At 41.6% G+C, this 26,690-nt stretch overlaps 1 protein-coding gene across 1 annotated transcript; it reads right to left on the minus strand.

The window, feature by feature from the left end:
* Positions 1–26,690, minus strand: ZNF365 (zinc finger protein 365). Its single transcript, XM_054572444.1, has 6 exons — positions 26,577–26,690; positions 23,877–24,632; positions 9,182–9,362; positions 2,261–2,298; positions 1,274–1,539; positions 1–279 (listed from the first exon to the last, which is right to left on the minus strand). The coding sequence occupies exons 2-5, from the start codon at positions 24,617–24,619 to the stop codon at positions 1,278–1,280; spliced, it is 1,224 nt and encodes a 407-aa protein (XP_054428419.1). The 5' UTR covers positions 24,620–24,632; positions 26,577–26,690; the 3' UTR covers positions 1–279; positions 1,274–1,277.

The raw sequence follows: 26,690 nt of genomic DNA on the forward strand, positions 1-26,690 counted from the left end.
TGTATATATTTGTTATAGGACACTACTATTATTTCCTGAAGGATGTCAGCACTTGTAAACTCTGCAGGAGATTTGATGATAATATTAAGTTTATAAAAACATGAGAGTTCATTCTTGAAGAACGTCATAAAGCAGGAGATTCTTAACAGATGGGTCTTTGTGGAAGCAAAGGCCATTTCAGGGCAGGAGAGGAGGACGGTCTCAGATTCTGGATCCCACATGTACAGCTTATTTCAGAAACTGCTTTAGAAAGCAGTGTACAATGCACACTTCAGATACCTGGTTGAAAGGCAAGAACGTATATTTTAGTCATGAACGGGCACGGAAGCAGCAGGAGGTGGACAAGGGAGGCCGCTGATGCCACCAGGGATGGTCTCAGGGAAGGGCTGCAGTGCTTCCGGGATGGCTCACACGCTCGACATGGGCAGCCTGTTGGCATCCAATCACTCACACCCTGAACTAGTGGTGGATGCTGATCTAAAGGGTTTGACGTCTTCCCCCAACCACAGCAATGGAAACAGCTATTAGGGTAGAGGCTGGCAGCACGTTCTTAGGGCACAGAACACCCAGCCACAGAAGACAGCAGGTGGGCACCAAAATCTGAATAAACGTGCACCCAGGGAAACAAACAACCAGAATCAAACAAACTGGAAAACAGTCCATTGAAATGAAAACCGAAATCTAATGAATGGGTCCCTATAGCAACCCAAACACTGAAATCTTGATTAACCAGAATTCTATGAGAAACAGGAATTTTTATTTTGGAGGCTTTCAAATTGAGGGGGAAGTTAAAAACAAAAACATTTTTATTTCACTGCTATTAAGAGAATTTATATTCCCACTCCTTGTCTCATAATTTAGCAAGCAGTGGGCACAGTGAATCTTTTTCCAGTACCTGACATCTTGTGTGGCCTTTGGTCTGAGAACTGATCGCCACTGCATAGAACACCAGATGCAGAAAGTACTGGATACTGGGCTAATTATTTTAGAAGTTGGAGCTTTCTTTTACTAAAATTTTTGGAATGACTGCTTTTTAAAAAAATTCTTTTTGTAATTTGCCTCCAGGTTCTACAAGGGGCCTGTAATAAAATTTTGGTTCACAAAGATTTCTGTTTGTTAAATCCTGGTTAATCCACAGGCTTGTAGGGACAGGAAGTAAATGTGTTAGGCACTTTGCTTTCCCATTGTATTTTATGGGATGTGTGAAAAAAACATTATCGTTGGCCCTTAAAACATTCCCCAAAGCCCAACAACAATGGTCCAGGCCACCCACCCTTTTAGATGATGTTCACGAGCGCTGTTGGCTTTTTCTTGGCCATTTTGGGCCTGATGTTGCCTTTCCGACTAAACCCCAGAGGCTCCCCCTTCTTCGGCAGTCTGCAGAGTTCCCTTGGGATCTCGGCCTGTTCGTGAATGGACTTAGCAGGCTGCATGCTGGCTCTGTCGTCCTTGGCTTTTTTTAGGTAGCTCCTTCCCTTTGGATGAAAGTGAGTCTTGAGATCAGGGTGGTTACACACCGAATGTGGGTGCCCTCGGCTTCTACAGATGGTCGGGCAGGAGGAGGGAGATGAGCAGAAAGATTTCTTTAAAGCCTTAAAAGAATAAAAACTACCCATGGTGCAATCACTCCCACATGCCAGAGCAGCAATAATGCTGCCCGTAAACCAAATAATATATATTGGTATTTTTCTTTCAAAAATTCCTGTGACCTTCATGAAGTGATCTCATGACACTGCATTCTCAGAGAAATGTTACTAGTCCTATTTACCAGTGATAAAAACTAAGAACTAGAAAATTTAAATGACTACCCGGGATAATACAACACATACAGGTAGTCTACAGAGAAGATGGGAGCAGAACCCATATCTCATGAGTCTTTAAGTGACTATTAGGGGAATCAGACAAATCTGTAGTACACCAATTATAAAGTAAATGATTCGTGGTATAAAAGCATATATGTAATATACTACATTCCCTATATTAATAGTACTACAGAGCTATTATGACTATACTATACCTCAATAAGAGAAATATCATATAACACTATATAGATATTATATAGTACTATCATACTGCCACGTACTAATAGACAACTAGCACAGTTAAAAGTCATATCCACATTTTAGAAAGTTAGGTATATAAGCAGGTAAATTTTTACCTGAGACCCTCAAAACCATTTATGTTCTAGTTGTCATATAAAATACAACAGAAAAACATTATGCAAACATCAAATGGCCCACATATAAAAAGATATACATACAGGCATTTGGGTTTCCTATTTGAAGAGATATCTGTAAGCTAAAGGAAAACAAGAAAAAACATTACTTAACTTGAAGGTTGAGTTTAGTTTTTAAAATCTTGCTTATATTTTTAAGACATGGTATTCCTGTTAAGGAAGTGGTAACTATCAGGGACAATGCCCACCTGTCCCAGCAGTGAACAGGCACATCTCAGGCTCAGCCTCTGCTCACTTGGGGACCCTCTGTGGCTCCCTGTTCGGTGATTTCCAAGAAGCCAGTGTCAGCAGATCTCAAAAATTTCAAGAAGTCAAAGAGCCTCCCAATAGAGCAACATTTGAAGAAACATGTTTTTAAAAACTGGAACGATACACCATTATTTCTTGATTGATTCAGACTGTATTTGCAGCTAATTTACTACAGCTGTAGCTGGTCACAGCATATCAACTAAGGGGAAAATTGGCATAAAATGTTTATTGCCAAAAATACATCATTTCTAAACTGAGAGCATATGAAGATCAACCAACTCCACAATTCTCTGAGGCCATCTAACATGGAAATTATTTTCCACTCCCATTAAAATATCTTCATGCACTTTGGTGGCCAAGCGAGGAATATCATTTACAGAATAAATCGATAATTATCATTCTGTGATCCAGATGTGACCGTCCATTTTATAGGCCAACCCAGTGTATTCCAACCCTTCTGTTCCTGACCTTCTTCAGGAAAAGAAGTGGCAGGCAAACAAAAGGAAGATGAGGGTGACAGACAAAGGAAATGTGGAGAAAGAACCGTCTTGGTGTCGGGGCTTAATGCAGCCAAGACACGCGTCCCTGCTAGACTCAAACACCTGGGAAATGAAGCTCAGCATAACAGGATCATTTCCCTTGTTTTCCTCTTTGCACCTTGAGCTTTAGTCAGGAGCAAATCAGAAAGAAGTTTTCTTAACTTTTGAGGGTCATGACCCCAGGAAAGCAAGATGACATTCTTGCCTTCTGCCTTTTGACAATCAAAACTCAGCATTATAATTGGCCCTGTTCACATGGGCTGGTTTCAGCATGAGTTTAGTAAATATGAACGGAAAAAGGCACCTTTCTTGCCTGAAGATCATGAGGTTATGCAATATACCAAAAAGGTAGGACAGATGGCTTAGATGAACGTCAGGCTGGCAGCTTCTCGGAGCCCCAGGGGCATCAGCACTTCTACGTTGCCCCTCCTAGCCCACCACCACCAATAAGAGTTTCTTAACTGGGCTCCTTTAATAAACTTTAGTGTATGTGTAAACCATAAAAAAAAAAATGTACAGGATCTTTCTCCCTTTAAGTCCCTCCCCTGTTTTTTTGCATTAATAAACGGGGGCATAACAAATTTTTTCACTTTACTGTATGGATGTAAACATATAGCTTGGCCCTGGCTGATTAGCTTATTGGCTAGAGCATTGTCTCCATACCCCAATGTGGTGCATTCAATTGCCGGTCAGAGCACAGACATGAATCAACCAATGAATGCATAAGTAAGTGGAACAACAAATCAGCTTTTTTCCCTCTAAAATCTATAAATTAAAAAAAAAAACACTGCATACATATTGTTTGATGACATTGCTTATATGTATATACAATACCCTTTGGAATTTTTTGAAAGAGAGAGGAAGTATCTACATGCTTCCCTGCTCCCCTCTCTGGGGAAACGGCCAACAGTGTTTTCAAATGTGCAAAGGAGTCCCTGTAGTTTTAAGAACTACAACCTTAGCACCTATGAATGTCAGTAATGGACCCTGCTGGGACCTCAGGAAATAACAATATACTGTGTATTTCAAAAAGGGAGATGCATAAGTAAAGATCAGTAAAGATGAGCCGCAAACCGCAGCCATAGGTATCATAAATTGTGCATGTCTATACATCACACTCTGGGCAAATTACTCAGCATGTATAAACACAGCCCTCAGAACAACCCTAACAGGTAAACCTACCTTATCATCCCCATTTTACAGATATGGAAACTAAGGCAGAAAAGTTAAGCAGCTGGTTTGAAGCCTCAATGCTTTACCAGTGTTAGGACTGAACTTCAAACCCAATGTGGCACCTTCTAAGCCAGAGCAAGTCTTCACTCAGCACAGCTTCCCTAAAAAGTGTGTTTGTATATATGAGTATAAGAGCAAGGAACTGTATACACAAAAAGTTAATTGGAATCCAGGCTGGATCAGAATTTCTCCAGTGATCTTACAGATTACAAGGTGGGGCTGATTATCACACACCATAGAGTTTCATATGCTCTCCTCCCTGCGAACACAAGAGGCCACTGTTCCTTCGGGCCCTAGAGCCTCAGGAAGATGGAAAGGCTCTTTCACTTAGCCCATCCACCTGCCTCTCTTTGCCCTAGTCCACTGTCTTCTTTTCGGACAGAGAGAGGACTGTATAAAGAGGGGGATCAAGAGTGTCTTGGACTGAGTGTCCAGGTTGGAAAACTATAAATAGCCTTGCACTGAGAGCTACTCTAACAATTTCTAAAACACAAAAATGGCGTCTCAGGTTGTTATAATAGGCTTGGGGAGACTGGACACCCAGCCTCCCTCCAACTTCCCTTTGTAGAAATAGCACTGCATATTCAATTGTTCAGGCTAAAACCTTACATTCATTCTTTTTAATTAAAAAAATTTTATCGACTTTTAGACAGAGAGAAACACCAATTTGCTGTTCTACTCATCCATGCATTCATTGGTTGATTCCGGTATGTGCCCTGACCAGGGACTGAACCGCAACCTTGGTGCACTGGGAATGATGCTCCAACCAAGTGAGCCACCCAGCCAGGGCCTTAGGTTCATTCTTGATTCCTTTCTCCCTCACCCACTAAATCTAATCCTTCAACAAAGCCAAGTGGTCCTGTCAATTCTACTCCCAGAACATATTCTATACCCATCACTTCTCTTTACCTCCACTCTATCCAAACTGCCACCTCCTCTCCCCTGCCACCGTAACAGCCTTCTAATCCATCTCTCATTCTTACACTCCTCCAGTCAATTCCCCACAGAGCAGCCAGACTAAGTCTGATAAAACACAGATCACCTCCAACTTAAAACCTTCCAATGGCTTCCCTCCGTCCTCTGGAAGAGATCCAAACTCCTTACATGACTTACAAGCCCTGGCACAATCTGGATCCTTCCCAATTCTCTGACTTCACATCTTAGCACTCAAATGTGCCAAGCTTGTTCCCTCCTAAGGTACTTGCAATTCCTACCCCTTTGTTAGAACGGTCCATGTCCAAATTTTCAGGGCTGGCCCCTTCCTGCTATTCAGGTCACAGTGCAAATCTGCCTCATCAGTAAGGCTTTTCCTGAAAGCATTTCACTAAAGTGGACATCTCAAACATATCATCTTACTTTTTTCTTTGCAGTAATTATCACTATACAAAATTACCTTCGTTATTTGTTTACTTGCTTCCTGTGAGCCCCTCCTCCCCGAGAGCAGAGCCCTCATCTATCTCATTCACAGCACTTTCCTCAGCGTTCGGTAAGCACTGTGTCCTCAATAAATAAGTGTTAAATGAATTACTGCTAGTCCTAATTTAGCAGCCTGCAGGAAATAAATGCAATCCTTAAAATAAGGTTATCCAAGCTGTTTCATGACCTTCTGTGTGAGCAGTTCTGTGATTTTGGCAGATGGGATATTGGGTCACTTTGTGTCTAATTCGACAGCATTTTGCAGAGCATAAAGAGAAAATATCTGAGTAAGCATAGCACACTTTTAGAAACCAGTCAGGTGAAAAGGAACAAAAATGCTCAAGAGGATTAAGGGAAAGATACAGATGCCGAAACATTATTTCAGAAAAGGCACTAAATGTGAGCGGTAAAGGAAATTTTTCTAGAATACAAAAGAATCTTGAAGTTTGAAGACACCTTAGAAAGATTTTATACACTGATCCAGAAATTTCACTGCTATCTGAAGGTGGTAATAAGAAAAAGAGGAGAAGGAGGAAACTGGGGAGAGGGGAAAAAGGGCAATAAAGAAGATTCACACTTTTTGTAGTGTAGTCTTAGTGGCGATGGCAAGAGCAGGGCCAGGCTGGGCATGGTATTCCCAACTTCTGGAGGAAGGGGCTGGGGCTGGGGTGGGGGGGGAGGGGGTGTGTGTGTGTGTTGGGGGGCATAGGTGAGAGGCTGGGGGTGGGGTGCGTGCGTGTGTGTGTGTGTGTGTGTGTTGGGGGCATAGGTGAGAATGTTCTGCTCCCTCCTTGGGTGTACTGGGGCCAGGGCGCTGCTCAGGGGGCGGGGGATGGAGAATGAGGCTCCAAAAACCTAGGCATCTCAGTGCTCTGGCCCTTCACTGAGCCAGGACAGAGGTTAATAGAAATATGATCCAAAGCTTCTCCAGCTAAAAGCATCCAAGTTCCTCTGTGTAGCTGGAGCCACAGTTACTTTGGGAGTCCAGACTCAGCACTTTCACTACATCAAAGACATGACTCCTAACTTCATTAGCTAAGTCTGTATTATTACGATGAAATAGACTAAAGTTAAAAGGAGACATGGTCTCAGGGTCTGTAGACTGTCTCATGATGTGGTCCGTTATGGTCCCAAGCAGAGTTAGAGGATTATACATGAACACAGGGCAAACTGCATGTGCTGAATCCTTTCAGAAATCAAACACTTCGTTCTTGGTCTTCTCAGAGAGATGTGGCTCCCTCCTCTAGCCAGAGTTCACGTCCCTACAGCGTGATCATGCTTTACTCACAAACAGCTCTCATGTCCAAATCCCCCGCTGTAATCTTAACTACATAGTGTTTGAATTAATCAATCCTCCCCTTGGTAAATCAAGTCTGACAAAGGCAGATGATGTTATTCATTTTTGGGGCACAGAGGGCTTGAACATAAGTATTTATTAATTTCCTACCATATTTGTTTATACATATGCATGCACGTGTACATGTATGTATATGTATTTATGTGTATGTGTACATGTATATATGTTGTGTGTACATGCACATATACAAAAAGTCTTAAACATACACTTGGCTAAAGAGCAGAGATGCTGTTCAACTTTTGATTACATGGCACAGCACAATGAGAAATAATGACCAGCTATGTCTTATGGAAGGTGTTCAATTTTCAAGCTGGACAAATAAACTGTGCAGAGGAAGTGAGCACAGAACTGTAAATAAGAGGGAGAACTAATGGGCTTCCTTTCTTCCCCTTCACATTCCATTTTTTTCTAAGATCCTCATGGCTTAGCATAGTAGAATTTCACACATTTCTTAGCTCTGGGTTATTAGCAAGACTGAAAATATTAACGCTACATTTCAATTTTAGAATCCCTAACCATCACAGTCATGTGATAAGCAAAGAATTTAAGAGGCCAAAAGATCTTATAGAGCATCTAGTTTAACTGTGTCATTTTATAGAATTAAAAACCCGGAAAGATAAACTCTCATGCCCTGTCAGAAGGAGGGTGAGAATGATCTGGAAGGCAGGTCTTTTCACCTCGTATGTGAGCTCTGTGACCTCATACGACAACCCTCTCCTGAAGCAGGCCAAGATGTAAGGGGAAGGCAGGATAGGCTTAGAGTGCCCTCCAGCTAGTGAGCTCCGCCTGGACACTCTCAAGGTTTCCCAGGTGGTAACAGCGGAATCAAGGAGGAGAGTAAAGGTTCCCCCTCGGGGGACTGAAGACCCTCATCCAGAAAACAGTATGTCATTTAGCTGAAAATGCTTTGAACACAGAAACCTCACAGATGAAACAAATGTATTTCCTGTCAGTCTACTTTGTTTCTAGAAGGTTCTGGAACTTATATTACTGAGTGTACATTACAGTAAGTATTGGGTAAGATTTCTCATCTTCTTCCCTCTCTCCTTTCTTTCCTGTTGTCTGTCTCTCTCCCTCCCGTCTTCATTCTTTTACCCACCTGCCCTGCATTTTATTCCCCTTTTTATTACTTATCCATGTTTCCTTTTTATCCTGGTTTCCAGAATGCTCAAACTAAGCTTTTCATCAACCAGCAGCAGCAATCTTAGTAAACTTTTGATTAGCATGAATGTTCCCTATTTCCTTATATATATAGTCTATTTGAGGGGAAGTAAAAGGATCATTTTTAAATCTTCTGGGAAGGAAGTAAGCACAAATGAAATTTTATAAGTAATAAAAATGTTATAAGTAAACGACTTTGGGGTTTCAAAAATCCTTTCTTTGGCTTTGTTATTTATACCACCAAGGAAGTTTTATAGAGGACAAAAATCACCACCCACCCCCCTCATCTAGAGCATGACTATTTGTACCTTCCCCCACCCTCCAGAGAGACCAGGGAATCTTGATCAAGTCAGTATGAGAGTCTGAACCTTCAGTTCAGACGGTTCTATGGTTCTTACCTGGACTCTCACGGTTTCTAAAGCCCCTGAAACTGTATGTAAAACTTTATGCAAAAGTATAGTCTGTAATAGAGCTATCACCTGTGAATTTTTGTGTCTCTGAAAATATACTTAAAGAATGCCTAATCTATAGAGGCTATTGAATAGTGTTTTCCTTCCTACTACAGAAAAAGAAAAAAAAAGTAGGTGGTTAAATTTTGCTTTGCTGAGAAGGGCTGAAGCTTTCATAAGATTCCCTTATGAAAACACAGTAATTATCTTCTGATCTACACCAAGGTTGGGACAGATGATATATTTGGATACTTCAAACTGTTATTCTACAAATATAAAAATATTTCTACCAGTTCAGCTTGCTGTGGGTGGGGTCAGAAAGGGGAAGAACTGGAGACTGTGTATCCAGAATTAAGCTTACTTCTGGGTGTCTTGGGTTCACCTATCTCACTTCTATAACACAGGCATGGCCAGGACAATGTTCTCAGATGATGTCTAGAGAGACCTTGCAAGTCACTCCCCAGCTCCCTTTTCCTCTGTCCTTGACCTGATCTCGCCAAATCCCAGGGCCTCACTCTTTGGCTAAGCCTGCGATACTTACCACGTGCTCCCTGACATCTCTGCAGAGGCCCGCGGCCTGCTGGCTCTGATAGTACTCTAACTGTTTTTCCGCCAGCTCTACCCGTTGCAACAGATTCTCAATGAAGTCCTGGAGCCGAGCTTTCCCCTGAACCTCCTTCTCAGCCGCTGCTTCGAGGAAATGGTTGAATGTAACAACTTCTCTGCAAGGAAAAAATGTCAGAACACAACATGGAGAAGTGAGACAGGAATTCATTCATTCAGCACATAGCTACTGTCTACTCTGTTGGGTACTGCCCTAGGCTCTATGGCCACAGCCACGACAAAAGAGATTTCCATTTTTGTGATTACATTTAGACAGTACAATTTTAGTAGGAGATAGTCACTAAAAAATATACTAAGTGCTAAGGAGAAAGATGAAACTGGATGCAAGGGGACAGACAGTGACAGAAGAAGGGAAGGGGTGAAGGATGGGGTAACATCTGAACAGGCACCTGACAGAAATGAGGAGTAAGCTACGCAGATGCCTGGGGAGACCTTGGTGGGGAGGTGCAGATGGGTCTAAGGTGCAGCAAAGAGGTCTGTGTGGTGGGAGCAGGGTGGGAAAGGGGCGGTCAATGGGAGCAGGGAGGCAGGTGGGGACTCAGAAGTCACTGAGATGACTCCAGATCTTCTTGTAAGTGAGATGGGAAACCATTGGACACTTTTGAGAAAAGTTCAGACTTATGTTTTAGAAGTGTGGCTATTAGAGGAGAAAAGACTACAGGGAGGGAAGGTATGGAAGCAGAAGGCCAGGCTGAATGCTCAAGTGTATAAAATGAGTCACCTTGTCCAGTGGTAGATTTTTGAGCCAGACTGAAATAGCCTAAAAAATGTTATCTTGAAGTAGATCCAGGGTCTGCTGGGAAAGCTATTTTAGTTTACATAGGAGAATTGTGCAGGTTGCCCTTTCCTAACAAATTGCACAAAATACCTCAAATAACACTCCTTTACCTATATAAGTCCTTGTGGACTCACATATCCAGAAAAAATTATTACTTTATTACTATTTTACATTTTATTTTTATTGCTAATACAAGTATGAAAATAAAATTTTGGTAGACATCCCAGAGCACTTCTACATGCGCGCGCGCGCACACACACACACACACACACACACACATACATGCTGGTGCTTGGCCTTTTACTCAAGTCAAGTTCCAGGTAATCAACACTACCAATGGGTGTTCAGTATCACAGTTCTCATCTGACTTGCCTTACTTAAGAAGAAATCGTGAAGATCCTCTCATTTTACTGTATGCTCAGCCACCCCCACTGGGCACAGTGAATTCTACAATATTACTACCTGTTGGATACAGTATTTTCTCTTGCGTCATCAATCTCTCTCTCAGCCCTCAAAAGGTGCCCCTCATTTTTCTGGCCATGCTCAACTTAGGCAGAAGCAAGATCCTAAACAATATCCCCCCATCCAAGCCTCTTTCATTTTAGATAAAGGAATCCTGTTTCTAAAATTTAGCCTCATGCACTTGTTCTAGAGAGTCAATTAAATTCATGGCCTTCTCTGCATCATTTCAGCCTCCATTTGATCTTTATTTTCTGCTGAGCTCCTTAATGTCTTAAGAGCAGAAACTTCAGGGAAGGCCAGCTCAGGAGTCACAGTTTCACAGAAAGTCTGTGTCAAAGAGCTGCTCGTGGCTTCCAACTCCTTTCTGCCTGAATAGTCAGTGAGCTGCTTTTAAAATTAGTCATGATTTTTCTCTCACAAATATATTATGTCATACTGAGACTTCCTATAGAGCAAACATCTCTGAAAAGCCTTGGGAATTCTTTATTTATAAAAACAGGAAAGAGACTGGTTGTCAAAAATGATTCACTCGAAGAACTGCTCATTATACCAGCCACCATTTTTCTATTTTCCTGTCTAGGATCAAACATAAACCCTAATCCCATAGTAATTCCATTATCTTTTAGTAGTCAGAAAATATTCACATAAGTGAAATAAGAGTCCTTTTGGAAAGGAGGTTTCTTTCATCATCAAGTTTATTCCCAGATGTTTCCATACAGAAGATGTACACTTTCCAAGCTGTTCCAGGCCATGGACACAAGCCAATTTTCAAGCTCTGCTGTCATTCGGCTTTGATCCGCCTCTGAAATGAGTTACAAACCTTAACTAGCAGCAAAATAGTGGAGGGCCCATCTGAGCGCTACATTCAGCCCTTTTGTGGCTCCAGGTCATGGTGGGTATCCTTTGGAGACAGTATCTTCACAGCTCCAAAGCACCACTGAAAACACAGCTCAGAAAATGGCTATTACTTCCTCTTCCCAACATGAAGGCTTTAATTCATTTGGCATCAAGCCCATTGCAGAGAACTTCTGGGTGATATTAGGGTAACTGTCATGAAGCAGACTCCAAATTGTAGTTAAAGAGAAAACCACCAAAAACTCACAACTCTCTCCCCGCCCCCCTCAAAAAACACAGAAAAAACAGACACTGTATTTTTTCAATTCATTTAGGTTTTTTAATATTTGCTATATTTATGTCATTAAAGAAAACGTATTATGGGAAATATGAAAATTGACCTATTTGGAAGATCTGAGTAAGGGCTGAATTAGCTTTGTTCTCTGCTCTAAACCCATGATGCAATACAATACATGACACATAATAAATGATCAATAAACACCTGTAATTAATGTTTAAAAAAGGACAAGGAAGAAACAAACAAAAAAAATTACCTATAATCCCATCACCCAAAGGTAACTACTGTCAATATTTTATCTAGTCTTTTTTTTCCTCTGTACGTATTTACTATTCTTGGGTTCTCAGGCTGTACTCTTCAAAATACAAACCAGCAGTAGTTGACAGCTTAATCCCACAGGATTAACATCTCAAAATCAAGAAAACAATCTTAATGCAATACAGCTTATGATTGTGGCTATATTTTTAAATCATGTAATGTTTTGCTACTGGTTCCATTTAAAACTTTTGTGAATTAACATTAATGCTCCTAGCTGTTCATGGAGTGTTATGTCATGTTGGGAGAAGAGAAGCATCTTTTTCTAACTTTCCCCTCATCCAATTATCTTGTGCCCTGAAGCTGAGAAGTTAATACCCTTTGTATTTTTCAACCAACCTGGCACCAATGTTAACCTAATTTCAGTTTATGGATGTTTCACATCAACTAAAAAAAAAAAAAAAAAGGAGTTAAAACAAGCCTGATGATTTAATTTTAAAAAAGAAGTTACACAAAACGAGTACTAGAGAAATTCATCATACTGAGATTGTATTTGGGTAGCCGTATCAGATAAAAACAGTAGCAAAGTCCAGTGAATAAGCATAGAATAGCATGTGTGTACAACTTCGGGTCCCTCTTTTACATCCTGTTTAGTCTGGATTAACAATATCCAGAAACACCTCTAATTTCCCTAAGGATTTTGGGAATTTCCTGAATGGAAAATAAGAATTTAACTACATTGCTTTTGTGACTCCTTTAATAATTATACTACAAAAAGTAAAATATCCCTTCATAAGGATTTCAATGCAAGCCAGAATAAAATACTCATTGATATGGTTTCGGATTCCATGTTGCAATTAACCTTTAAGAAACTACTAATTGTCAAATTTTGGCATAGTATCAAAGCAGAATACCCACTATTCTCTGAAATAGCATTAAAACACTTCTCCATTTTCCTAGTATATATCTGTGTGAGACTGCATTTCCTTCATCTACTTCAAACAAAATAAATTTGCAACAGATTAAATGCAGAAAAACTAACAAGGTCCAGCTGCCTTCTATTAGTCCAGGCATTAAAAATATTTATAAAACTTATAAACAACACGCTCTTTTCACTAAATTGCTTTTGGGAAAATTGCTATTTTTCAGAGAAATGTATTTTGTTAGCAAAAATGGATTTCTTATTGTTATTTGTAAATGAATTAATATGTTTTTCAAATTTATAAGTGTTAGTTTCTAATACAGTAAACATCAGTAGATAAAACCCAGACAAGCAAAAGCTTTTGGAGATCCTCAGATTTTTCTTTAGGGGTAGAAGGGGGAGTCAGGCGAAAAAGTTTGAGAATTGCCGCCATACTGTATACCAGAGTGAACCAGAGCCTTAGAACTCTGGTCAGGGCAGGCAACATGGGCTAAAGCACGAGTAAGATGCAGCCACAATCCATACATCTAATTATTCCATTATTCAGTCACTCAACAAACATTTACTGAATGGTACCAAGTACTGGGCTTACTGCTGGGGCTCTCATGAACCCATGGCTATATTCATGGAATTTAATGTCTCACCCAGGGACCAGCCAACTGTTTCTGAAAAGGGCCAGGGAGTAAATATTTCAGGCTCTGCAGGCCATATGGTCTCTGTCACAACTACTCAACTCTGCCTAGTACAACAGACCACAGATGACATGTAAACGAATGAGCATGGCCGTGTAACACTTTATTTTCTTAATTATTTTACTTTATGGACACTGAAATTTGAATTTCCTATAATTTTCATATGTCATGAATTATTATTTTTCTTTTGATTTTTTCAACCATTTAAAAATGTAAAAACCACTCTTCGTTCATGGGCTCCACAAAAACATGCAGCAGCTTAGATGTGGCTGGTCATGTGCTGGGCGCTGATGTAGGGAGAGAAGCAGACCTTAACAGCAACAAATACTAAAATAAGTATGTAATTACAGAATGTGACTAAGAAAAAGAATAATATGATGCTATCAGACTGAAGAGTAGAAAGACCTGTGCGGTTTTATTTTAGGTTCTCAACCCTGTGATTCAGGATGCAGTGTGAATGCTGGAAGGCCAGATGAGAAGATAAGGGCAAACTGGAAAGTAATTCAATCAGGGTGTGGGTACAGACCAGCTTTGGGGACATTAACTAATCCTAGCCTACCTCCAGCCCTGTCTTTGACTTCTTATTTCTTTTTAAACAATTTTTAAATGTGATTAAACTCAAGGTGTCAAGTTTTCAGCTTCGGGAGGAAACATGTATTTTTAAAGCAAGATTTTGATACCAGAGGGAAAAACACCACTACAGTCTATGAAACAGTCCTAAGTTCATGATTTTGCCAAATGACTTGCAGACCTCAAAATCTGTCAGTATCCTGATTTCAGACATTCAGAAACAAACGCAGTATATAAGGAAGTACTGAGTGAAAAAGCCCTTTCGGTATAATCAAAGCTTTATTCAGAAAAAATATTGTTCACTCATGCACTCATTCATTTACAGGATGGCCATAAGGTCTGAAACACAGATAATATTTCATTTCAACCCCCTCAGTTACTTCTTCTGAAGTGGGTTAAATACAGGATCCTTAAAAAAAATCAAAGACACTATCAGGTGAACACGACACTCTAAAAGCAGGCATAGAGATAGAGGGAAGTGCACATTAATGGTGGTCTTCATTTCAATTTTATATTGGCACTGCGCTATGCATTGTTAACGAGGATCAGTACACCCATCGTATCACATATTCTAATCTACTGAAATAAACCACTTAGTATGTCTAGTCCCCTATGTTTCCAGCTTTCACGCCATCCTGTAGCCTTCTTTGCCTTGGGCCTCATTAACAATGTACGTCACACAGCTATCTGCTTCAGCACCAGTGAACTCCATTCAGCCCGATTCTTACTGTTACACATGCTGTTCCTTCACCAGGGCCCCTTCACCTACCCTTCCCCAACTCCCACTCTTAATGCTCTCTCCAAACGCAGGGCTCTCTAGCTGGGAACCTTTCCCAGACACATGGCTGGGTGTGGGATAGGTGACCTGCTGTGTTCTCCGGCAGAACCTCACACCCCATCACAGCACACACCGCAGAGGACTAATGCCATTTATCCCAGTTCATTGGAAAATCAGCTAGTACAGGGACCCTGCCTGTTCCTTCACTGTGATACCCCCAGCACCTAACATGAGCACAGCACATAGTAGGGCCTCAACAAATTTCTGCTGACTACATGAAATGTGCAACTACATCTCTAGTTGAAAGTCTTTAACTGATGAAAAGGTCCTTAGGTTTCTTTGTATCTTTTTCCAGACAAGTACTGGGGCATAAAACCAATAAGTAATCTACAATATAGGCACCTCCTACAGGAGTGAGGGTGGGATCTAAAATTGATGCCTTTCCTCTATTCTTAAACAACACTTTAATATCAGCTTCTCCTCCCAAAGGCAAAGCTCTATGACGTTATTTAAATTTCATTTTACATTACTGATTTATGAACCTCTTCAGAGGTATATGAAATGGTAAAAATACCTCTGGCTAAAAATAGTCTAGCCATTGATCACAGAGCACTTCAGACAGACGATAATGTCAGCCACAAGGCAAATCCCAAAGTCAGACTCAACCACCTCCAAGCACGAGGAACCTGGCTGCAAACTCAGAGCTCGAGGTCGGCTCCAGTTACCCCAAGGACCCCATGGGGAGAAAGCTGCACCTGCCGCACATCTGGGACCATAACATTTCTACTTTTGTTAGCCCTTTGCCTTACCTTTCTTTTTTGGCTTCTTTGAATAAACCAAGAAGCATCTATTTCTCATTAGGGGTTTAAAAAATAATGAGAAAGGCAAATTCTTCTTATTTGTTCTAAGTGGATCAACACTTACATTCCAAGCCCCACAAGGCCAAAAATCTGTGGGGTGGGGTGGGGTCAGAGAAGAGGAGGGAGAGAATGAGAGAGAGACAGAAAAATACAAAATGTTCTTCTCTACAACTTTTACCACATGACATCCTTCAGAAGGCATGTCTGACACCGTTTTTTCCTTCAGTAGTTTATAAGTCTCCATGGAATATAGTCAGGAAGAGAGGACCCCCCACTTTTATATAAATGTATTATAATGTAGAACAGGAGAATCAAGATGGCGGAGGAGTGAGTGGAAGTCACAGTGACCTCCTCCCAAGACCAACCTGGAATTCCAACTAAATTGTGGAGAAATCACCTGGAACAAACAACTGAACAATAGAAAGAGAGGAGCCTTGTAACCTCAGAGACAGAAGAATCGGCATTAGCGCAATCTAACCAGTAAGGAGTGCGGTACAGACCAGAGAAGGCTGGCAGGGCGCCCAAGGGCAGCAGCACCAGAAGGACATTGAAATGGCCAGCTGGATCCCCCTGAGAAGAGCGGGGTCTAAACCAAAAGTGGGGATCTTTAGCCCACAGCACCAGAGCCCAAAAAGTACACAGAAAACAGCCAACTGCAAAAAGCGGCAGGGTTGCTCTCTGCCAGAGACAGGCGGCTGAAGACGCAAAGAACTGTTTAAAGGGCCAACATATAATTTTTTATTTGCAGCCACTTACCCTGGTCTCTGGCAAAGGTTGGGGCAGGGTGAGCTAGAGACACCTGAGGACAGAATGGGGAAGGAGGCTTTGGGGAGAGAAAATGAGGGTAGCCAGTGGGATCTTGGTGCTGACTCCTCCCCCATGTGTCAGCAGCCATCTTGCACAGGTGGAGACCACTCCCTCTTAGTGGCACCAGCATCAAAGGACCCAATAGCCCCACCCCCAGAATAGATTCCACCCCACCCTGTGCTGTCTAAGCTGCCTGCTGAGTGCAGAGTGAATAGATTAACAGCTGAAGGAGACAGCCACAGACAGTAGATAGTGGAAGTCTTGAACAGACTGCCTAAGGTCAGACAGGGACATCTGACATCATCAGAGGCAGATCCAGAAAGTAAAAACTGTGGTTTCCAACCATAGAAGTTCACGCCACAAAATCAGGAGATCAAGACAGATCAACTTAAGAATAGGAAGCAAAAGAGAAGAGTCTCACAAATAATGGGAAGACAAAGAAATAGGCTCCACTCAAAGGGAAAGGAGAAATCCCCAGAAAGAGAACTAAATGAAATAGAGGCAAGTAAACTATCCGATACTGAGCGGCAAACAATGGTTCTAAGAAAGCTCAATGAGCTCAGTGAGCTCAGAGAAAATTACCGAAAACTACAGGGAAACTCTGAGGAACTTACCACAAACTATATCAGCATGAAAAAGGACACAGAAACTATCAATAAGAGACAAGAGGATATGAAGAATACAATTTCTGAATTGAAAAACACAGCAGAAGGAATCGAAAGCAGGCTCGATGAAGCTGAAGACAGAATCAGCGAGCTGGAGGATAAGGGAGAAAAAAGCTCCCATAAAGAGCAAGAAAATGAAAAAAGACTCAAAAAGAATGAAGAGGCATTTAGAGAAATGCAGGACAACCTGAAACATAATAATATCCGTATAATAGGGATACCAGAAGGAGAAGAGGATGAAGAAGGGATAGAGAACCTGTTTGAAAAAGTCATGATGGAAAACTTCCCTTATTGGCAGAGAGAAAAAGGCACACAAGTCCAGGAAGCACAGAGGATCCCATTCCAGAGGAACCCAATGAGGCCCACTCTGAGACACATCATCATTAAAATGGCAAATATCAAAGACAAACAGAGAATCCTACAGGCAGCAAGGGAGAAAGAGGTACTAACATATATGGAGCCCCAATACGGCTAGCAGCTGACTTCTCAACAGAAACCCTGCAGGCCAGAAGGGAATGGCAAGAAATATTCCAAGTCATGAAAAGCAAAGGCCTGCAACCACGTCTGTTCTACCCAGCAAGGCTCTCAATTAAAATGGAAGGTAAAATAAGGACTTTCCCAGACAAAAGAAGGCTAAAAGACTACACCTCCACCAAACCAGCACTGTAAAATATGCTAAAGGGACTGTTTTGAGATGGAGAAAAAGTTTCTATGAATACCCAGTTCCTTTCAGAGTTGCCAATACTTGATATTACCAATATTTTTAATACTCATTAATCTGATTGTGACAATGTTATTTTAATTGTTCCTTTACCTGTTTTAGTATATTTCTTGCTTATTTCTATTTTTTTTAAAAGATATAAATGACTTTTTGGTATTCTTTCTCCATTTATTTAAGGTCTGTAGAACTTTTTTCCCTAAAAAAATACCAAAAAAACCCCCCAATTAACCATGTTTTAGATGTGTTTCAAATACTTTTCTATTCTATTCCTTGTCCCTTAACTTTTTTTATATGTATATTACTACGTAGTTAAATGTTTAATATAGTCATACTGTAAATATTTACTTTCTAACTTCTGGGTTTGAATATTTTACTTCAGGTCATGAAAAATACTAGTTCCATTTTCTTCTAAACCTCTTTATATTCTACATATTGATTTTTAACTCACATGAATATTTCTTGTATAACGTGTGAAATACGGCTCCATATTTGTTTTATTTCAAGTAATAGTGGTCCATGCACCTTGTTGAAGAAGCCTTATTTTACCCATTAATTTGAAATATCAACTTAATCATGTATTACATTGTTAGGTATATACATTTGTCTCTAGAATGCTCATTATATTTCACTGATCTACTTGATTATTTCTGTGCTGGTGTCAGGTTGGTTTAATTGCTGAGACTTTATAATGGTTTTAAATTTTTTCAATATTTTATAATTAACTTTGACATCTAAAAAAATAAATAAAATCAATCTGCATTTAAGAAAGAAAGAAAAAGAGAGAGAGAGAGAGAGACATGGAACTCCTACTTTTTGCAACAACATGGATAGAACTGGAGATTATTAAACTAAGTGAAATAATCCAGTTGATGAAAGACAAATACCGTATGATCTCATCTATAAGTGGACTCTATTCAACAAAATAAACTAACAAACAAAATAAACCACAGGCATGGAAACATGGAGCAGACTAGACTGAAAGTTACCAGAGGGGATGGAGAAAGAGGACAATGTGGAAAGAAGGGGAAGGGACTAGACAAAGAACATGTATGAATGACCCATGGGCATGGACAAAGGAGTGGGAATTGACTGTGGGAGTGGGGGGTGGGGTGGGATGGGTGGAGGGGGGTAAAGGGGTAAAAATTGAGACAACTGTAATAGAATAAACATGATTTATAAATTAAAATAAATAAATAAATAAAATGTAAAAACAAAAAGAAAAAAATGTGGAGCAAACCAACCCCTTCCTGTCCCACTGAACTCTACATCTAACATGGTTTTTCTTAGCCTTTTCTTAGCTCTGGAGCAGTTTAGAGACCAAGATGCTTACTCATTCCTTTAGCTCATCAAAAATGGAAACGAGGTAATGAAGTGGCGAGAGAGTTTAGCTGTACAAAGCAAGTTACCAACTCAAACTTGCCTTTTAAAGGCCAGTGCTTCACGGCTAGCTGTGGATAGAAACCCAACGGGCGTTACCTGGAGCAGGCCACCATGATACATCTCTTTACCCTACCCCTGATGATCTGTTCAATGTCTATTTTACCAGGTTTAGTCCTGCCATTAAAGCAGGACCTGGACTCACTGTTTTACCACTTGTTTGGCCAGGTCCTAGAACAGTACCTGGCACTCAGCACACACAGTAAAGATTAGTTTTCTGCGGACTCTAGACTGGGAACAGGGCACATGATGAAGGAAAAAGGGAAAAGATTCTATCAGAGCTCACAAGGAAGCAGGCTGGAAATTAGAGATGGAATGACAAAGAGGCCCCTCACTGAAATCAAGGGCCAGGGGGCATATGTTCCACCCTGACTGGGCATGGACATGCAGAACGTCAAGTTAAAAGCCCTTGTTGGAAGTTTAAAGCCCTGGGCTCGTGTTCCAGAAGCTTAATATCATAACCATACTTAATGACACCACCATTTCCCATTTCCCAACACCTATGAGGCCAGCTGACATTTTCTTTAATCACATCAGAAAAATAAATGATGTCATCCTGGCAGCCCTCCGAAAATAGCAAAGAAGCAAGTCCATTCCAAAATGGGCCAGATTTAGTACTTCGATCTTGACACGGAAAATACCGCATTTTCAAAACTCTGGCTGAGACTCAGTGAATTAACAGAAAAATTACTCAGCAGACAGACTGGGAAATTGGGTTCCAGTTTCAGCTTTGATGCTAAATTCTTGTCCTTAGGTGAGTCATTCCACTGCTCTGGGCCCTACTTTCCACATCTGTAAAATGATGGTATTATCCTAAAGGAGAGAGGAGGTACCTTCCAGTAGTGAAATTACAGACTCCTCAAGCGTCACCTGCTGTCCTTCAATATCATTATCCTCTGACTTACCAAATGCAAATTTTTGCCCCATTTGTCCTCACTTTCTCAGTGTGGCCTCTTAAACAGAAAAATGTTCTCTAACTTCTTACCGACTTGAAACCATGGCTTGTGTTTAGGCACTTGTTCATTGCCCTTGGTTTGAACATGGGCGTGTCTGTGGGTTTGCTGATTTTTCCTATGCAGAGTGTAAGCTCATTAGGGAAAAATACCAAGAATCTCGTGTTCCCCACACACACCAAGCACACTGCTGGGCACACCACAGGTGCTCAGGCAGCACTTTCCAGCCTTACCAGCAGAAGGGTGTGCAAGTTAATTTAGGATTACTGTTATTACCCTGATGTTCTCCAAACCCCAGGTGACCAACTGAGCCAGGAATCAGCTACTACTCAGAGCCATCCTTTCTTGTTAAGGGATACCTTGCTTTGAGGTTGGCCAGGATTGATTTACCTGATTACGGGCAGTGCTACCCTGCAGCCCTGAATACTTTTGAATAAGTAAATAACCGTTTTCATAGGACATTTAAAATTGCATAGACTTAGTGAAGACAAAGAGAAATCTCTTCTTTGGGTTTGCTCTCCAGAAACATAGCTACTTCTCTACAGAGGTACACAATATTGCCAACACAAACAATCTCCTCTCTTACGAAGCATATACACTTGTAGACTTCTACAAACTGAGGTGATTCAGTCTACAGATGGCTTCAGGGCAGAATCGGCCCTCAGAGTCCCTCATGTCAGTTTGAAAGAAAGAATTTTAAAGTTAAGGGGAAAACCCATAGGCAAGAGAAACTCATGTGAATATTAAATATTAGATATTTGCCTCCCTGAAGTTTCAGTCAATTTCAAATGGTATTATAACAACCTACTTTTTCTCACAAACAGGACCGTGAGAGCTCATTTGGAGAGATTCCACAGGGGAGCACAGCTCTTGGTAGGTTTCTTGGTCTGAGAGCAGCTTCTTATACCTGAAAGGTCATCTCTTTGGTGGAAGGTTCTGCTCTGTGAGGAAGTGGTAAGGAGGGAAGGAGCATGGCCCAGCCAGGCAGATCTCGTCAAATCAACCTGGTTTCAATGGTGTGGCAGGTGGGCTGCTGGCTCGCTCTGCATCCCAATTTCAGGGGGTTGAGGTAGAGGTGGCAGGGGGGGTGGACGCTGTAGACACTGAGGGCTACGGCCACAGACGCTCTCTCAAACCAAGAGCTCTACTGTCCTTCCTAGAAACAAGACTCTTTCAGTCCTATTTTATATACAAAAAGAATGATTATTTGAGGCTTGAATACAGGCTAAATGAAGGCTTAAAAATGAAGACTTTGTTTATTTTATGTTTAAAAGTTCAAGGCAGTTTCACTGTATTTTCATTTAAAATGTTTTTTTTAATGACATTGCTTTTTTTTCTGGTAGTCCAAAAAATGTCATACTAAAAATCAACTCATAATTTATGCCCAGATACACTCATAAAAACGTGAACAAAGATATATGTATAAGGGCCTTAACAGAGGCCCTATTTTTAATACTAGGAAAATGAAACAAAACCATGTATTCATCAATAGCAAGCTGATCAGGATGCATCCCGACCATGGAATACCACCCAATAGCCAAAAGGAATGACATAATGACATAACTCTATGTTTAGTGCATGAAAGAGGCCTACAGCATACTATGTTGAAACAAAAACAAACTCCACAAACAAGTGGAAAAATAGCACATCATGATTCCATATGGAAAAACACAGTAATTCTGTGTGTATAAAATACATATGATTATATGCACACAAGGAAGGTCTAGAAGGACAGTCACTGAACAAAACAGTGGCTATCTCCAGAGGATGGGGTGGGGTATGCTTGGAGGAGAGGGAGGACGGAGGACTTTCAACACATACAATTTTATCCTGTTGATTTTTTTTACAAGGATGTATTAGTTTTTCAGTTTTCAATTGGTTCTCGGGTGACAGCACTGGATTAACCAAAACACATTACCATTATTGATCCATGCATGGCCCACTTTTACTCAAGTTAGTTAAGCTGTTCTTTTTTAATATTAAAATGTCCTTGAACCCACCACCCAAAATAAAGTTAGATCCTTGACTATAACCTAGACCTAAGCATATGATCCTCCCCGCCATCAAACTGTCTTCTTGTATTCTAGGCAACCACCACCTCAAATCCCATATCCATTATTACTTACAGATTTAATAAACAAAATACAACAAATAAATAAATACAATTAATTTGGTTACCTTTTAAATTCACTGCTCTTGAATCAAACAGAAATACCACAAAATTTAATTCTAAGCTTTTCTCTGCACACAGGGGAACCCCATTTGCCATTTTTCCAGTGGTGCAACGTTAGTCACCCTGGAGCCACGATGGGTCAAGGCATTAACTTCCAACCAGGAAACACCAAAAGCCAAGAATAAAGCCAAGATTCATTAGATATCACTTCCCTAAGATCAAAGCAAATCAGTGGCTGAATCTATTCCGCCCTCACTACGAAATTTGAAAAATGTCTAGTTGAGTAGGGCAGGCTTTCCCTCTAGGTAGAATGTAAGCGTTTATTGATAGTGAGTAATGAACTCTTTAATATATAGGGCTCCTCAGCCTCTTATCAAGTGGAGGAATTTTAAGAACTACATATTAAGAGACAACACATAAAGAAGAGTGCCAGAGGGCAGGGAAGTATGAAGTTAATTCAATCTCTATAATGGAACTCAAATTGTTTGGAAACCTTCCTTCTAAGATGTTTTAGTTTATTAATTTTTATGTCCTTTCATCCTATGTATTCTGAACCTCCATTTAAAATTAAATCTAACATTCTGCATTTGGGGAATACAGAAATGCATTGTTATGCATACTTTTTTAATTTGGACTGAACCCATAATTACTGACAGGGAAATGTTTTTCCAAGTTTTAAAGTATTAACTTATCTGATCAACTATAACTTGTGAAAACCAGTGTCAACTCTTTGCAAGCAGGCATGGCTTCCTCTAGTATGACATAACGTTTTACAAAAAGAAAATTTCCAAACTTAAATCACGGAAGCACAGCAATATCAGAAAGTTTCCTCTGGGTTTTTTAATGCCTATTACCTCCAAATAAAAACTGTAATGGAAAGGATTCTCAGCAATTGACATTTAATTACAGTGGGCAGATAATACAAAATGGCAAAGGAGCCAAATTTATTTGTATAGAAAGCATACTTTTGTACTTGAATGACAGCAACCCAAGTTCTTGACTTTCCTACATGGAGACTGCCAAGAAGGAAGGCTCTCCAGCACGTATTTTCTGCCCTCCCATTCAACTCCCCCACTCACCAGTGGATGCTGGGATGGCACCCACCACAGAAACAAGACACTACTCCTTTCTTTAAAAACATTACCTGTACTTTACAGTTCCCAAGGTGGAAAGGAATTAGATATTTTGACTTTCAGGCTGCTGGGTTGCAGACCATACAGAGAGAGGGCAAATAACATTTAAAGCTTTGTACCTCCCACAACCAATTACATCAATGAGAAATGCAGCCAAGCTACCTGAAAGTAATAAAAACCAAACGTTGCTTAACATTTGCTTGTAACTTGGGGAGGGCAGGGTGGGAAGTGGCCTAAACCAAAGGGGTTAGCATCCTGTTTCAGTGCCACTTACTCTTCCTTCCTGAGAAGCTCCTCCTCCGATTCCGTCAGGCGTTGCCTCAGCCCAGCGATCATCTCGACGGCCACGTCCACCTGTCTATTCAGGGCCCGCTCTCGTCTCTGAACTTCCTGCTTTTTCTGAGTCAGCTGGACAAAAGCGGCCCGGACTTCCAACAGCTCTGCAGTTTTCTGGGCCAGCTCTTTGGTGAGTTTATCGATTCTCTTCTCGATGGTCCTGTCCACTGCCTCGACCATCCGATTGAATTTTTCTCTGATATGGGCCTCGAAAGCAGCTTTGGTGTCTGAGGTGGGAAGTCCAGGACTGGACCGCGGGCCATCCAGCGAGTCAGCCCGCAGGTCCACTGCAGTATACGTCTGCACGTAGGACACAGGTCTCTCTGCCACCACCTCGAATGGCTTCCTGTCCTTGGAATGTTCATGCGAAATGCTATACAAGTTAACATAGCTGGGCTTCTGCTTCACCACGTTGCCACAGTTCTGCAATTTTCCCTGTTTCAGGGGTTCTGAGGAAGTGACTAGGTCTGTGTCTTTGAGGGATGGAAAGAGGTTGCATTTTGTCAACAAGGTTCTTTCCTGGTAGCTGTGACTGAATTCCAGATGGGCCCTCAGCGATGACAGGCTTCTAAATCTGGTATGGTCTCCACACCTCGGGCAGCGGAATGGCAGGCACACAGCAACATTCTCAAAGGACTCCTGCCAGGGGTATCTGCTTTCTTCAAAAGCCTTCTGTTGCATTACTCTGAAAATCCTGAGCAGGGGGACATAAAACAGGTAGTTTACATGTCTGTTTAAAAAATCCTACTGAAATGACTATTGTTGTTCATCTCCATAAGGGCAGAGGTGTTTTGGTTTCAAATGACTTTTGCATATAATATAAAATTAAAACCTGCCCTGGCCGGTGTGGCTCAGGTAGTTGGAGCGTGGACCTGTAAACTGAAAGGTCTCCGGTTTGATTCCTGGTCAGGTCACATACCCAGGTTGCGGGTTCAAAGGCAGCTGATCGATACTTCTCTCTCACACTGATGTTTCTTTCTCTCTCTCTTTCTCTCTCCCTTCCTCTCTCTCTAAAAGCAATGAAAAAAATGTCCTTGGGTGAGGATTAAAAAAATTAAATTAAATTAAAACCTACAATCCTTGGGCCAAATCAAGCCACACCCACTAATTTCCATATTGTCCACTGCTGCTTTTGCAATGAACTGACTATGACCTGCAAAGCCAAAAATACTTACTACTTGGACTTTACAGAAAAAGTTTGCTAACCGCTGGCCATGATAAAAAGGGTGGGTAACGTTCCCTTTGTACACCTGAGAAAACTGGATCAAGGAGGTAAAGTAATTAGTTCAAGGTTAGATGGAAAAATGCCAGATCCAGACGTGGATTCAAGTTTCCTGCCCTTCTGAATTTTGTATACTAACTGCAAAACCTGTGCCTTATTTTACAAACAACCCAACAAGCATAAATACCAAAAAAAAAAAAAAAAAGGAAAACTCAGCATGAATTGTCAAAACAGGTCCTAAGAGAGCAAGCTCAGTGATCTTTCTAAAGGATAGGAAAGATGCTATTCAAACTAGGTGTGTGACATTAAGCACACAATCAGCTGAAAATTTCTTAGCCTGAGATTTTTGCCCTTAATTTTGTCCTTTAATTATTGATGTGATGACATAAATCAAAGTGTTAGAAGAACAATGGCCTCCACAATCGATTTACTAAAATTTAGGAACCCAGTGTGTCAAATATTATTTGATCTAAGTGCGGCCATGGCTAAGGCTTTATTAAGATAGGGTGTTCCGGATGGATTTATCTTGTCTCTGATCCTATTTTAAGGATCAACCTCTGGACATTAAAGACAACCTCTAGAGGTGGCCAATGTTTGAACCAGGTAGGCATCAGCATAACTCTTTTAATAACAGGAAGTTCTTCTTTCCTTGTAGGAATTTATTATCTTAGCCCTAGCAACAGATGACTGCTAGCAACCCAATTCTGCAAGCAGCGCGCAATTGCCTATTTCCTCCAGAAATGATTTCTCCTTAAACGTAAGAAGCATGGGGCTCCCAAAAGAAGGAGCTCAGCTAAGGGTCTAGGCTGAAAAGTACTGTTCCCGGGCCCCCAACTTCTTCAAAAGCAGAGGTGCAAATGGTCCCCAGACAGCTAGGCAAAGCTTCCAGGTTAGTAAGCCCCTGGCCCCCAGAAAGGGGGAGCCTCTTCCTGTGCCACACTGGACTGTTTAACCACCGGCTTTCTGGAAAGATATGCAAACCCTGGCCGAAAATGCAGGCGAGAGGTGAAGGAAGGAGAAGTCAGGATTCTAAGGGGCAGTGGGAAAGGGGTGGCATTCTGGAGTGGGAAATGGGCAGTCCCACACTCCGGGAGTAGGCAAGCTGTCACGGGCCCAGCGGAAACCCCAGGACACAGGGTTAGCAGAAGAGCCCTCATCTCCCCTGCCCGCGCAGGGCAGGCAAGGAAGAACCCTGGCCCGGGGTCCCCGCTCTCCCCGCCCCCGCCGTGCAGCACGCCAGCCCGCGGTGCCGAAGTGGCTCTGTGCGCACGCGAGTTCGTGCGGGTGCGGAGCCGAGAAGCCCAACTCCCCGCGGCGGTGCGGACACGGGACCCCCGTTCCAGCCCCGGCCGGCCCCGCTGCGCCGCGCCCCCTGGGCCGGGCTGCAGGCGCCGAGGCTCCGCGGCCGCCACTCACCCGACTTGTTGCTGCACCTGCAGCCGCCGCTGCTGCTGCCGCTGCGGCCGGGGCTGCTGCTGTGGGAGCGAAGCGGTTTTCAGCAGCGCCGTAAATCAGGCTGAGCCGGGCCCG

This window comes from Pteronotus mesoamericanus, unplaced genomic scaffold (genome assembly GCF_021234165.1).
Source record: "Pteronotus mesoamericanus isolate MK-2021 breed Mesoamerican mustached bat unplaced genomic scaffold, CSHL_Meso_final contig_24, whole genome shotgun sequence".
In the NCBI taxonomy this organism is placed as follows: Eukaryota; Metazoa; Chordata; class Mammalia; order Chiroptera; family Mormoopidae; genus Pteronotus; species Pteronotus mesoamericanus.

Excerpts from the sequence above, each read along its gene's own strand:
- ZNF365 (XM_054572444.1), bottom strand. The coding sequence starts at position 24,619 with ATGCAACAGAAGGCTTTTGAAGAAAGCAGATACCCCTGGCAGGAGTCC. Across the intron at positions 9,363-23,876 it reads GAGCTTCTCAGGAAGGAAGA|AGAAGTTGTTACATTCAACC; the intron begins GTAAGTGGCACT and ends TTTTCCTTGCAG. Across the intron at positions 1,540-2,260 it reads AATAGGAAACCCAAATGCCT|AAGCCGAGGGCACCCACATT; the intron begins GTATGTATATCT and ends GACCATCTGTAG.